General features: G+C 44.6%; 1 protein-coding gene across 1 annotated transcript in view; it reads left to right on the plus strand.

Moving 5' to 3' along the window:
• The window catches only part of LOC144146374 (uncharacterized), a 33,493-nt gene extending 19,996 nt beyond the window's left edge, over positions 1-13,497 (plus strand). Inside the window, exons 5-11 of the mRNA XM_077678331.1 lie at positions 3,824-3,886; positions 5,988-6,117; positions 8,568-8,629; positions 9,283-9,360; positions 13,167-13,251; positions 13,346-13,407; positions 13,459-13,497. Of these exons, the coding sequence (XP_077534457.1) occupies positions 3,824-3,886; positions 5,988-6,117; positions 8,568-8,629; positions 9,283-9,360; positions 13,167-13,251; positions 13,346-13,407; positions 13,459-13,497 (519 nt within the window). The remainder of the gene's footprint in view (positions 1-3,823; positions 3,887-5,987; positions 6,118-8,567; positions 8,630-9,282; positions 9,361-13,166; positions 13,252-13,345; positions 13,408-13,458) is intronic.
• The last annotated feature ends 770 nt before the right edge of the window (positions 13,498-14,267 follow it).

Consider the following 14,267-nt stretch of genomic DNA (forward strand, 5'->3'; position numbering starts at 1 on the left):
TCACACTCGCTGGGGATTGTACACTAACACTGCACGGCGATCACGCACACCGCAAGCAGGGGATCGCTGCTTGATAAATATCCACGTGAGAATATTGACTTTACTGCCATTGCGATGGCACCCCGGTGGCCGTTCACTGGAGCAAGACAGGTTATTCCAGTACTCCTAGCCTGCCGCAAACAACAACAGTAATTCACACTCACGTACAAAGAAGACGCGACCACACAAATATGAACCAGAATACACAAGTAGCGCGATTTCTTTCCATACAACCAAAATAACGCGGGTCTTACAAAAACAAAGTTGGGAAATAGGACTTCCAAAATATACTAATAGCGCGCAATTATTTTTATCAACGAAACGTATGTTCCAAGTTTGCGTGTTCTGGTTTATAATTTTGTGTTCGCATACGATTTGTCGACTACTGTACTTCCCCCTTCCATGAACGTTTTTTGAAATTTCGCAATCAATTTCGGCTGAGCTCTACAAACGGCGCCCCAAGCTACAGAAAACAAGTTGGCTCCACCCAGACGTCCTGCCACAATGGCGATTTGTTGCAGGTAAAGTGTAGATATAAAAAACACCCAGAAAAAGGTGGTCTGCGACAAAATTCAATACTGGAAATGTCAACTGTTTTCTTTGTCACTTTCATTGTCCCCATCATTACATGCGTCACCGCGGTAAGTTTTAAAAGGTCCTAGGTTTGTGGACATAATATATCATGACAAGTTTCACCCTACCGGCTAGTTTTGATGTGAAAATGCTGGCGAATGCTATAAATGCATGTAAATTGCAGCACAACGAAGCATGAATTAGTTCTCCGTACTCTTCCTAGCTAATTGCAAAAGTTAAAATGCATGCATACTACACGATTGGACCCATGCCTTCTTTTTTTGTTCCCGGCCTGTACGCATACCAGCGGGGCCGGTAATTTGGGTCCCAGGGATTGTGAAATGGCGTACTATGCATCAAATCTCTCTGTCAGAGTTCCAGCTCCCTTCGGGATTCAACATACATTGCTTTTTGCTCCGCCAAGGCTGAGGAAACTGTGGCATTTAGGCGCTGCTTCGTGAAACGCCCTTTTTTTCCAGCAGAGTTCAATGATTTACATTTTACTTAGAATCAAGTCCGTATCTCGTGTCAATGCGAAGTGACCTCAAATAAGATCCTCATCCGCGTACCGATGCTAAATTTATACTTTTTTATTTATATTTCTCCAACAGCAGACTGAGTTGTGAAACGTGCCATAATTATTTTCTGCTCATCCCTAATTACGCCTCAACAACGTTCATCTACTTTGCCTATTTAGTTTTTTGGGTCTATGAGTAAATTCTACCGAGGTCCTCCAACACTACCGCAGGATATGCTTCAGCCCTGATAAACCCATTCCTGTGGGTATAAGTAACAGCGTCTTTGAAGGCATCATGACTCTCGTCATAGTCAACCGTGTCCAGATATAAGACAGCTTCTAATTCGTAAGAACTTCACGACAACCGCATCAAACACTACGACGACAGAAAATCGACCCCCTGAAGCGCTGTCTTAGATCCCTGATGGTTGTGACAGTTTTCGGGTGACATTGCCACAGAGTATGTGGTATTGTTGTGTTCAGCCCCTGAAATCCCAAATCAGCGCTTCTCACAGACTGTCGGGCGACATTTACTCAATTATGCATGCTTCACCTGAACATGTCCTATCCTGTCGAAAAGCAGCTCGAACTTAAGACAAGAAACGGAGAACAAGAAAAGCCCCTCTTAAGGCTAATTGACCCCTTTTATTTTAAAAATGTTCATGCGCGGTGTTCTGTGCCAGACAGCTGTGAATGAGGCCACAAAGACATAATTTTTAAGCGGATGATCTGACCATCGCTCACGGATGTTTCACATTGTAGCAATTGAACCGACCAATAAATGCAAGTTCCTGCGTCTTTGTAAGGATCTCGCAGTTTTTTGCCTAGTGGTAATTCCAACAACGGGTGTACATAAATCGCCACACTATGTTCACAGTATTTTAGTTATCTAAATAGCAATAGGCATTGCTGGCGACAGCTGCAGCAGGCTTAAGAAGGAATTGAGACTACACATCATCCCTAGTGTACTTAATTATTTGGCGCGGAACAAGAAATCAAGACAAGTAGGCTCATGCTCAATATACCCAGAGAAAACAAATAAAATGAGCCTCAATACCTCTAAGTGCATCCTCTACGCCAATTCAGTAATAAATACCACCTAATCATTGATTGATTGTAGGGTTTAACTCGCCGACGCAACGCAGGCGATGAGGCGCGCCGTAGTGGAGGGCTCCGGATTAATTTTGACCACCTGGGGATTTTTAACGTGCGCCGAAATCTCGCACACACGGGCGTTTTTGCTTTTCGCCTCCATCAGAAAAGCGACCGCCGCGGCCGGAAATCGAACCCGCGACCACGTGCTCAGCAGCGCAACGCCTTAGCCACTGAGCCACCGCGGCGGGTAAATACCACCTAATCAACCGTACAGCAAAATTGATGATTTGATGTAGGTTTTAACGCGCCGACGCAGCACTGGCGATGAGGCGCGCCGCACTAGAGGACTCCGGATTCATTTTGACCAGCTGGGAATCTTTAAAGTGCTCCGAAATCTCGTACACACGGGCGGTTTTGCTTTTCGCCTCCATCAGAAAAGCGGCCGCCGCGACCGGGAATCGAACCCGCGACCTCGTGCTCAACACCACAACTCCTTAGCCATTGAGCCACCGTGGGGGGTCCGTACATGAAAAGCTTGAAGAAACAAATCTTTTCTATTGGAGCAAATTCACACCGGCGAAACATGTAGAAACCAGGAATAAGTACAGTGATACAGAATAACGCACTCGGTAAAAAGACACGCAACATAACATTCCTGATCTGAGGAATGGTCACACGCGTGCATGGTTTAAAATGTACGTTGGAAAATTTGAAGGAAATATTCCATTGCATAATTGAAATGTAACCTATCAGATAGAGGCGATCAAGCTATTTGTTTTGCGTAAGTATTTGTAGCTTTAGTTTGAAATGTATACCGTCTTGTGCGGTAAACAAACGAGCATTCCACGGTTATTTACCTCCTTGCAGCTGCAGAAACAATAAAGCACTTGGAAAATTCCAAGTGAAGTAGTGTACCCTTGTAATTAAACTGGGCCTGTGTTCCGTTTGTCATTCTATAGAAGATACGCGTAGTTGTTGTGGTATTTGCGTTTATTTAGTAGCCCCAAGGCTCCGTATAGATTAGGCGAGTCCGCTCTATATCCAGAAAACTAGGTTAGCCTCCTGGATTAAGGCCAACAAAGAACGGTAGGCAGGGCCATGGAGCCACTGATGGTAATGACAAATTTAGGCTTGCTGCCCTAAGACATTTCCTTCGAATCTCCTTATCATGTTTTATTGGCTAGGAAATTGTTCAAAAAGTAAGCCTTCCTATTTCGAAGAGTGAGATTTAGTCGACATCAACCGAAGGTCATATCTGATTAATATACTTTTTTCGCTATTTTCCTACAATTTTGCTATTGTCCTGTGAAACAAGCCACGTCGTGATAGTGCACAAATGTTTGTATTTATTCGCGGAATAATCATTTTAATTGTAAACAAACACAATTTATGAGGAGCGGGCACAGTCTATTTGTTACAGGCATATTTTCCTCATAGAGGAAACGAAAACACACAAAAAATAGCTGGTAGAATCATGTGATTTTAAAAAATGCGGCAACTGGCGGGTGAGCTTACAATGCTCCGCAATAGCGCGACGTTGAATCATCCTTAGAATGGTCTTGCACATGTTCTGATGCAGTTGCTTTTCTTTCATTTCAGCACGTTGTGACCAACTGCACTTGCCAGGACGGCAACTCGGTATCTGGAAACCAGTATTGCGTGGTACGAACGAAATGAGATCACCGCTCTATTTTACTTGTTTGCAAACAAAATTTATGCCTTGTGCTTTACGACATGCCTTGAGTTTTCCTTCCGGTTTCTCTATCGGGATTTAATTAAAACATAAGGTCACATGCATAAAAGGTGCATTTAGTACAACTGATTGCACGCAGTTTCTACCACAACAATGTCCCAACCGTGAAATAACCGGCCTGGCTGCGGGTAATCACTCACGATACCGCATTAATCATAATAAATTCAATGAATGTAGCGAACGTAATATTTTAATTGTAATTTCTTAGTAGAACCCATTTTGTAGGTTCATTTTTGTTCGTACTGTGGTTAGCGGATACCTGGCTAGCCTGTTTCGTTATTCTAATGGCATAAATGCTTTCAATAACCTGGCTAAAAACATGAAAAAGATGACACCATTGAGAATTTGCTTAATGAATGCCTCACAGCCACGCCCAGCCTTCTAACGTATACAAAGACGCAAATATCTCCCGCTATATTAGCCATACTAGGTACATGCCAGACCATACACAAAAAAATTTGATCATTCTGTTTTCAAATTGATATAACCGCCATTCTCTTTCATTAAACAACGTTTTCTAGAGCAACAGACCCACAACTTCCCCAAATCGAAGCCAGTTGGTTCATATTATACACGCACATTTTTTCGAAATATATTGGTTGTGGATATCCCCGCGCGAACCAGATGAGCCTATTGGGATCAGTCGAGCGGCTTGAAATCCTGAAATTTATTTAAGCAAACGTAAATCCGAAGGAATCACCACGCCTAAATGTACAAATTGCTCGAAGAAAATAAGAACGAGCGACCTGAAATAAATTCTCACGATAGACTTTTATGCTGTATGTATATATATATATATATATATATGTTCCTGCTCTCGTCGGATTGTAATTCACGCGCATATATACTGACCTCCTTGTAGTCAACAACCCTGCACCCCCTTGTTTCGCTATAGGTTTAGTTGCTTTCAGTTAAAAACCTTTACTCTTGGGGTCGTGTGGATGCAACAAAGTCTTGAATAGCATTCTTCCTGTTCGCCACCAGTACACGGAGCAAAAATATATAGGAGGCGAAACGGCCCATTGCGGCATGCGCGGGCAAGCAACCAGATAATAGAGTTTTAGCTGACCGTTTCGGAAGGTCCGCTCCATTATCGGCGGCCGGCTCAGCGCATCCGGAGCCAATGCCGCCAGCGCCCAAGCGCACCACGCAGGCGCAGTGGCGCTCCCCCTTGCTATCGGAGTGGAGCGGCCCGGGAAAAACGGTCAGCTAAAACTCGCTACTGTCCCAATGAAAACCAAGGCAGGTTGCCCAGCTTCGTAGCTGCGACGGTGAAGGAGAGGGTAGCGGCACCTGATAGACGAAATCATAGCGGCCGCAATTCATTCCGTGGCGGCTCAGTGCGATGACGATCGCGGTTTCCGCGCAGTTTCTTCACCCGCGGCAGATGCCGCTAGCTTAACCTCTGACGAGGACTTGTGATATTATCTGGCCGTGCTAGGAGGCTTTGTTTACCTTCTTTCTTATTCTTGCTCCGTGAACTAGTACAGCAACCACATTTGCTCTCGTTACGACCCAGTGAAAAAGCGGTAAATCTTAACTGCGGATCTGGGACAGGCAATGGCCCGTACTGTCAAAGTACCTAAGTTATGAAGCGTGTAAATGGTGCAGAACAATCGAGAGACACAGACAAATTCAGCCGTAGAGCGGGCCGTCATCCTGCACTCTCTTCATTACGGGTTGCCGGCAGGTAATTCTCCCCGACGTTGTCATGAACTCGAAGGCCCTACCATGCTAGCAGTTTTTCAGTCAGGAGGGTGTCTGCGTCGTTATCTTTTCTGATGTCTGTAGTTGACAGCGGAAGTGTTACAGATCACAACGGAGACAGACAGTGCGAATAATTAGTACAACGTCAGCCGTCTCTTTGTGTCACCCGCCTGAAAACACTGCTATAGGTGCTCTAGTATTACTTACTGCTACGCAATGATTTGTTGCTAGATCAGATATATTTGACCAAAAGGGCATTATTATTCTGTGGACAATAACACAAACCTCTATTTCTTTACCCAGTTCAATGTACGTCGAACCGATGACGACAATACTGTCAACGTCACACTAGGAACGTGCGGAGCTGGAAAGTGTCACACTTACGATTTCCAAAATCACATGGAAGTGGACGCAAGAGATATTTACGTCGCATGTAAGTCTTTGGATCATAAATGCATAATCCTGTGCACTTGCAATAATTTAGCTCAAAACATGAATTCAGATCTTTCAATTGAGATGAACTCAAAATTAGTGTCAGGGTATTCACAAATTGTTTTCGGAAGCCCAATTGCAACAAAATATCACTGACCTAGATTTTAATGTACATGACAGCCGAAACACAAGGTAATGTCAAAGATATGAAAACTACTAAAAATCATCAAAATACCTTTACTGATTTAGAAAAATTGAAGTTCCGATAGTACAAAAATGCACTTTACGGGAACCACAGTTGTTCGAGTAATAATAAATGTTTCCACCGTACGAATTGTGACACCAGAACTTGTGAATAGTGAAACAAGTTTGGTAAGCTTTTTTATGCGTTTTTTATGCGAACAGAAAGTAAAGATGACATATATGCAAATTATTATGTCCCTCGGCTTTAGCTTAAGACGCATATTTAGCAAAGTAAACATTACAAAGCACCAGCCTCACTACCACGAACGGTGGGTTTTCCAGGTGTTTCAATACAGGTCAGATGCTCTGCTTTGGTAAACGAGATTAGCTAAAAAAGTTTTGGAATGTTGTTTCAGTATAACCGCCTATTTCACTGCGAGGGTACAGAAGTTATCATTCGCGAGTAAGGAGACACAATCGACGATACAGTGGGGTTTGCTCCTTAATTTTGGCACTTTCTGCCTTTTGCTCCTTCTCATGCCTTGGCCATCCTTCTTTGCGATGCGGGCGTTTACACGGCGAAGAAATGAGGAAAGTTCCGGCGGAAATTCAAGATTAAATGTTTGTTTTCGGGCAAATAAGCAATGTTCGTGGTCAAGTAAAAATTGTAAACCCAAAAAGGGAGTGATCTTTCACAAAAAACGAAACGCATTTGAGTTTTTAGTGCTGCTATAACTTAAACCGATGCGTAAGTAATATAGTGGCACAACGTACACACGACTGTTTTGCAATCGCCACAGAGGGCACTTGCAACTTGGTTTAAGAAGGCGACAAAAGATTTTTTACATCTCCTACAAACAAATTCTTGCAGACTATATACACAAGCATGATCGTCATGTACTTGCAACACAAAATGCAAACAGCTCTGGGGTAGCAATGAAACCTTCAGGACGCATTGCACATAGGCAGAGCCACGGTATTTTTCCCGAACGTCTCCAACTCCTTGGATGTGTTACTTAAACGTTTTACCTATTCACGTGCCGTGCAGTGCCCTATTTTATTCGCTACAATTTCCGATCATTCTACATCGACGCACCAAACTGTATTGAGTTTACTTGGGTGCTGCTGTTTGTGCACATATAGAACTACCCCAGGTGGTGAAATATTGAACAGCAGGCGCTCAATTCCAGGCTCCTCACCTGCCGCTTCTCACCGTTTATAGGGGTACGATGTTCACTCCACCAGTTTGTGTGCGATAGTAGCATTCAAGCATCAGAAACCTTGATTGGTAACCACAAGACCCCGATAACAACTACCCATTAATAAAAGGACTAACTGAATTTTGTGGGTACGTTGTTACAAGCGACGGTGGTACGGAAAGCACAAAAATTTTAAACAGGTGGTTGGGTTAAACTTGCAGTCACGGAGATGGCGACTTTGGCAAGTAGGATAGTGCTTTAAGTATGGCTTTGAACATAGGAAAGGTAATCGTTGTAACACGAAGGCAAGTTACTTCTGGTCTCCAATATCGTAAGTGCATTGGCCCACTTAATGGCAGAGGCCAATCCTGTATGTCTCAATTGTGTAGAATAAAACGTACGGTATATGTCTCTACATTTTAAAAGCTGTCTATGCTTTCTTTTCTTTTCTTTCTTTTATGCTTTTGTGCTTTCTTTTCTACAAAAAATTCATATTCGGTCTGATAAAACCTCGCACGAAATAAGTTTCGCTTCTGCCGGCGCGTGTTTGTGCGTGAGTAGACAGAAAAAGTATGTGAGAGGAAGATTAACGAACGTTAATTAACCAGGATTTGTAGTTACGTTGACCTGGACTAATATGAAAAAGACGGCCCCAATCTGCCGTGATATCTCAACCAGCGAAGAAGCAACAAAACCGCTTTCTACAAATCTCCTGAATAGTGAAAGGGGCCACACAGGAGGCTTCCAATCAAAGTTCTTCAATATACACCAATTATGAAACTCCGCTTTAGAATCCCGGCGGCGTTGGCCCCCCTGCTCCGTGGCCGATGAGGGGCAAGCGTATTGACGCGAGCCACGGGGGATGCAAACTGGAATTTGCTAAAGCTATTACGCAATCACCACCCCTCAGAAATAGAGTGGACGCTGCTCACTTTGATCAGCTGCTATATTTTTTTAATCTGCACAGGCAGACGTAGCAGTGGTTAATAACGTTTCTAAGGGTCTAGTCTGCGTTCAACTGATCTTTCACATTACAATGTCTTTAAAGGCCAAAATATTTTGTTTTCAGATAACCTGAAGGCATATGCCCGGCCTACTTGTAAAGCCGTCAATTTGAGTGTTACATCCGAGGTAAGCTGCGTAAACGGCATTACAACTGATTGTATTCGTTGTTATAGGATATAGACAACGACAGACGAGCCTGGTTTCCCTGAGTGTGGGTCTAGATGGCAGCAAAATTAGTTGCATTTGCAAAGGACGGTTTGACAAAAATACGCTTCAAAAGCGCCGTCGCAAATTAATATCTTTGATGATCGAGAGCAGAGGCGTGTAGGTATTATTTTAAGTGTGCATAAAAACATGGGTCAAGGTTTTATTTAATATCAAAAGCACAACTAAATGCGATGCCGAGAACAAAACTACCAAACAATAACGTATGTGCCTATCTACCACGGCGGTAGTTTTGCGGGGTTTTTACAAAAAAAGTCTCGTTTACATCGCACACTTCGTGGGTAGAACGTTTGTACATGCCGTTTGCGTGCACAAGAATAGAGGCGTAGCAGTTTTTTCCCCCTAATTGTTGCAGCTTCATTGTTTACGCTACAGTATGTTTTTAATTAGGCGATAGAGAACAGCAAATTGTATCTGAACAGCGTAAAATGCTCTTCAATGCACAGAATAAAGTTTCTGGATCGGTATACCTCCTCGCGAAACACATGCTATAGCTCTAAAGTAAATTGCATAAACATGTTTTTCTTGTACTTTTCTTTTCTTCCTTACTCCAGCTGAGGGCCGCGATGGGATGCGAGTTCTTTTGCTACGGGAGAAAAAACCGAGACATAAACGACGGACGACCATGTGTTGTGAGTTTTGTCACAAACTACTAAATTTTAACATTATGAGAATATGAGTGCAGAAGCCATCAGGTAAATTTCAACGCCGGATTTATTAGACATTTCAACATATCCAACACTAAAAAATGTGGCTCAGGTCTAACAATTCTAAAACAAGTTATCACGCTCAAAAGCAAAGACTGGGCATACAGTGCTTTGGGAAAGTTTGCCTTTGCTTGAGTTTTTGTAGCTGGCCGTCTGGCTATTTTTTCTGACTTATTGGATTCAGTCTGTTCCTTGGGCAGACGGGCACGCACAGAATACCAAGTTGGCGCCCTATGAACGGAGAAACTGCGGGACCAAGCGCCGACGAAGCAGCGCTTAAATTTTCTCCAAGTCACGTGGTTCAGTTGCGCTGAAGCACAGGCGCAGGCAACGCATCTGGCACTGGTGGGTCAAGCGAAGCGGAGCACCCGATCCACGCTTGCTAAGTAACGATGCACGGACCGAGTAAGCGAAGCGATAGGACGCAGCTTGCGCGCCGCTGGCTAAAGGTAACTTGCGACGAAATAAGGACCTGGTGAGATGTAGCCAAGTGGAGTTATGGCTTTATTATTGCTTGTATTCAGCGAATGTATCGAATGGAGCTTCCGAAGGTGCTCATTCACCCCGTACTATCGAATTGATTGATTGATTGATTGATTGATTGATTGATTGATTGATTGATTGATTGATTGATTGATTGATTGATTGATTGATTGATTGATTGTAGGGTTCAATGCACCGACGCAACGCAGGCGATGAGGTGCGCCGTAGTGAAGGCTCTGGATAAATTTTCACCACCTTGGGTTCTTTAACTTGCGCCGAAATCTCGCACGCACAGATGTTTTTGCTTTCTGCCTCCATCAGAAAAGCAGCCGCCGCTTAATTACGAGACGGGAAGGAAATGCACACATGGGTTTGGGAGGTTGGAAATACACAATAAACTAACAAAAACGCAATAGCCTAACCCCCAAAGTCGGCACAACTGAAAACAACTAAAAGACCACCTCTAGATGCAACAAAAAGAGTCAAACCCGGGAAAAAACTCTCACCTCCCCTCGCGGGAACCCCTGTGTAGATGCGACGCATAGGGGGTTCACGTTGCAGCGTTGGATAGCGGAGGAACGGCGCTGGAACGATGGAGCGGAGCGGCGCAGGCACCGCCTTTTATAGCGCGCATTACGGTGAGGGGATGCGCCGGCGCCAGTGCGTCTGCCGCGGCTATGACGCAACGCAATCCAACACAATCCACTTTAATCCAATCCAATCCAAATCCAATCCAAGCCGAGCCGAGCCGAGCCAAGCCAAGCCGAGCCAAGCCAATCCAATGCCCCTCGCGAGAGAGTGTTCGCTATCGGACAGGAGCGGCGGAGAGCGCAGTTGGCGCGGCGAGGAGAATGGGGAGGGGCGGACGCCGACGACGACAACGCCGACGACGCCGGATGCAGGGACAAGGCGGGTGAATGAGATGCGGTCGCATCTAAAAACGCTCTCCATGGTCGGAATCTAACCTGGGTCCCTCGCTTGGTAAGAAAGTCTTCTACGCAATTGCGTTCGAGGCATGATCTCTGTCCTGCTGTTCTCCTCGCCAGTTCAAGCGGGTTGGCGCCTGGAGTGAGAAGCACAGACGGCGAGATTGCCCTAAATGCGCCGAGTTTGTGAATCGGGTTGCCGCAGGTTCTAGCGCGTGCTAGCGTGGTCCACTTCGTCAGAGATGTGAAAGCCTGCGGAGAAAATGAACCGGGCCTGCCAGTCATGGAAAATGTTCAGCGGTATGTTCGGAAGTGCATGTGAGGTGCAACAGCCCGGTCTCAGATGAAAGGAGAGGAGCCGCCAGCTCTGCTGTTTCTCGAGCGTTGCGCCACTAGTGCAAGCGGCGGCAGTTTTTTTTTCTTGGTATTTTTTCGGAGAATGCTGGATGGCGCAAGCAAAAGGTTAAACAGCTCTGTTGTTAAGAAAGCGACATAGCAGATTGTCATGAGCAAGAGATCTACACAAGGCATGTGCCCTTACTCCTACCACTTTGAAACACTGCTGTCTTTCTTCGACAACTTCGGTGCGAGAATTTTGGTCTGTCTGTCTGCTTGTCCCTCGTTTCGAGCGCCAGGCCTGAACAAAACGATTATAAATGCAGAATAATTTCCAAACTACTATATCTGGTACCAAACTTCACACTGTCAGCATTGTTCAGCAAAAAAAGAAATCATGTGGGATATTTGAGGCGACATATTGATACAAATCTGAGCATTTTTCAACACTTTCGTGAATTAAAAAAGGTGTGGGCGTAATTATTGCAATGTCAAACAGAAACACGTTTCAAAGAATATTTTAACCAAAATACAGAACGAGTTTGCACTGCAGCCTCGGCTTGTGGCATGAAACAGTTAAGAAAGAATCCACCAGATGGGGCAGAAGCTGTGGGATTCGGGATGCACTGCTCTTTCAAGCGCGGGCGGGGTGTCTCGAGAACACGGGCATACACGGCTAACTGCAGCCGACAACATGAAACTTGTGTATGCTGCGGTACGGAACGGGAAACTGTAGAGCATATTGTCGTAGACTGCACAGAGATACGACGCGGCAGGACGATGCGGAAGCGACGTTGATGGAGGCTTCGGGATTTGGTGTAAGGGGTAGCCTGTACTTTACGGCCACAGAGGTGACGAAGAGGCGGCTGGAGTGGTAGTGGAAGAAAAAGTTGGGAAGTGAATGGGACGTATGAAGAGTAATATACCGAATTATAAGTTAGAACAGAAGCTGGGGGGTGGTAAAAGGTGTGCAAAGGCAGGAAAGGGGGGGACGGGCGGAAGCGATGTTAGGGCTAACCCATTAGGTTAGTTACTGGTAGGGCAAGTAAGTAGAATAACACCGGCAAACGACGTCCCGATAGAAAAAGAGGGCCTGTAATCATCATCTTCATCATCATGCGGAAAACTGAATTGTAATAAGCAAACCTTTTTGTTTCTATCACGGGAGGACCTAAACCAAAGAAAAAAACACAGCGTGACATGTCGGCCTGAGGCAGAAGACAAGGAGGTAAATGGTAGATGCTGCAGAAGGTTGTCGTCATTCGACGATGTTTTCAGCGATGGGAGCGGAAAAGCTGCCAATTTTTTCGTAACCTGCAGCACACGTGGTACGGCTCATTTGCAAACGTTGTTTAGCGAAAAGAAACCTTCGTGAAAACGTGGGGTGAACCACAACTCGAAAACATAAGGACCGTTTTGTTCTTTTAACCAGGAAAAAAAAAAAACATTAGGTTGTTTGCTGCGAATCCAAATTGTGTCGCCTCATTTGGACTCAAAATACGCATTTAAAAGAGGAAATATCAGAGCGAACCCAAGAAAAGCACGCTTCCGAACGGTGTTTGAGCAACAAAGGTGCTCGCGTGGGCCAAGTAACCAAAAAAGGGAGCGGAATAAAAGCACCTCCGCGCCGCCAACCTGACCGGCGCAGACGGCGTCTGGTGACGGGTCCCACGCTGGTATTGGGACGAACAGCGCGACACATCAGAAAGTAGCCCGCGTTGATCAACACTGATCAATAAATTCTTTGAACTGTCGGCATGATGAAATTGCCTTAATTTTTTAAAATATTGCCGGAGGACCATTTAGCACTGTTGGACTTATTACATCGTAAAATTATACGTACGCATTAACACGTATAATTGCTGTTTCATTTTCTCAACAATGTTGCTACCAAACCGCGCCACATTGCAGCTTGCCTTGACAATTATAAAAAAAAGATGAGCATTGAGCATCAGCCGTGCTCTTTTTCTTTCAATATCTTTTCAGTATGAATGGTACCAAGGTTTGATACCCAAAAGGCCAGTCGTAACGCTGACGGGATCATGCCACAATGGAATCTGCCAAGCTCCTGGTAATTCTCCCCATGTACTGCAATAACCATTGACTTTACGAAATCGTGCACGGCGGTTGACGTTTAAGGCCTTTTATTTTTTGTATTCTTGCAGAAAGCTCCTCAGCAAGGCAAACGAACTCTTGCTATGACCGTGACCGCTACACCAATAACAATGTAAGAAACATTAGATTCCTCATGTCTAAAATCCGGCTTTCTGTTTTGCAGAGGTTGAAAGACTCACGCCTGATTGTCCCTTACATTTAAGTTAATGCGTTTCGTTGAGAAATAACAGCGCATTTTCACATCGAAGGGACCGCTTTATCGTGCAAGTATTAGGCTACCATGACAAGAATAATACCTCGTTACGAGAGAATAAACGACCAAATGTCCGCACTAGACACAACATATTAGGCTGCATAAGGTACAGAACCAAATTAGCCATGTTACGAAGCAATCAAACTTTTTCAGGAATATGTAACGAGCAAGCATGAAAAAAAAATGTTATAAACAGGATATTATTTCAGCTGCGTGTAGGGGACGATAAAATTCATTTGTAATCCCGTTTATAAAGTATTCGTAGATGATAACGGACGCGAAATCGGGAGTCGAGAAATAACTGATTTATAGATTGTAGTGTTTAACGCGCCGACGCAGCGAAGGCGACGAAGCGCGCCGTAGTGGAGGCCTCCCGATTTATTTTGACCACCTGGGGATCTTTAACGTGCGCCGAAGTCTCGTACACACGGGAGTTTTTGCTTTTCGCCGCTATCAGACAAGCGACCGCCGCGGCCGGGAATCGAACCCGCAACCTCGTGCTCAGCAGCACAACGCCTTATCCACTGATCCACCGCTTTTTTTCTTTATTCCCAGACAAACACCGGTGTTACAAACATAATACACAACAACAAAACAAACCCGTTACTCCAATACATAAAATCACTGTTACACTCTAGGATACAGTGCTGACTGCTAAAATATTTTCGTTTTTGTTAACTTCTCCACTTGTGACAACCAGTCTTGAACACATTGGCGTG

The sequence above is a fragment of the Haemaphysalis longicornis genome, unplaced genomic scaffold (assembly GCF_048455015.1).
Source record: "Haemaphysalis longicornis isolate Haplotype H1 unplaced genomic scaffold, Haemaphysalis longicornis Haplotype H1 scaffold_7, whole genome shotgun sequence".
Taxonomy (NCBI): Eukaryota; Metazoa; Arthropoda; class Arachnida; order Ixodida; family Ixodidae; genus Haemaphysalis; species Haemaphysalis longicornis.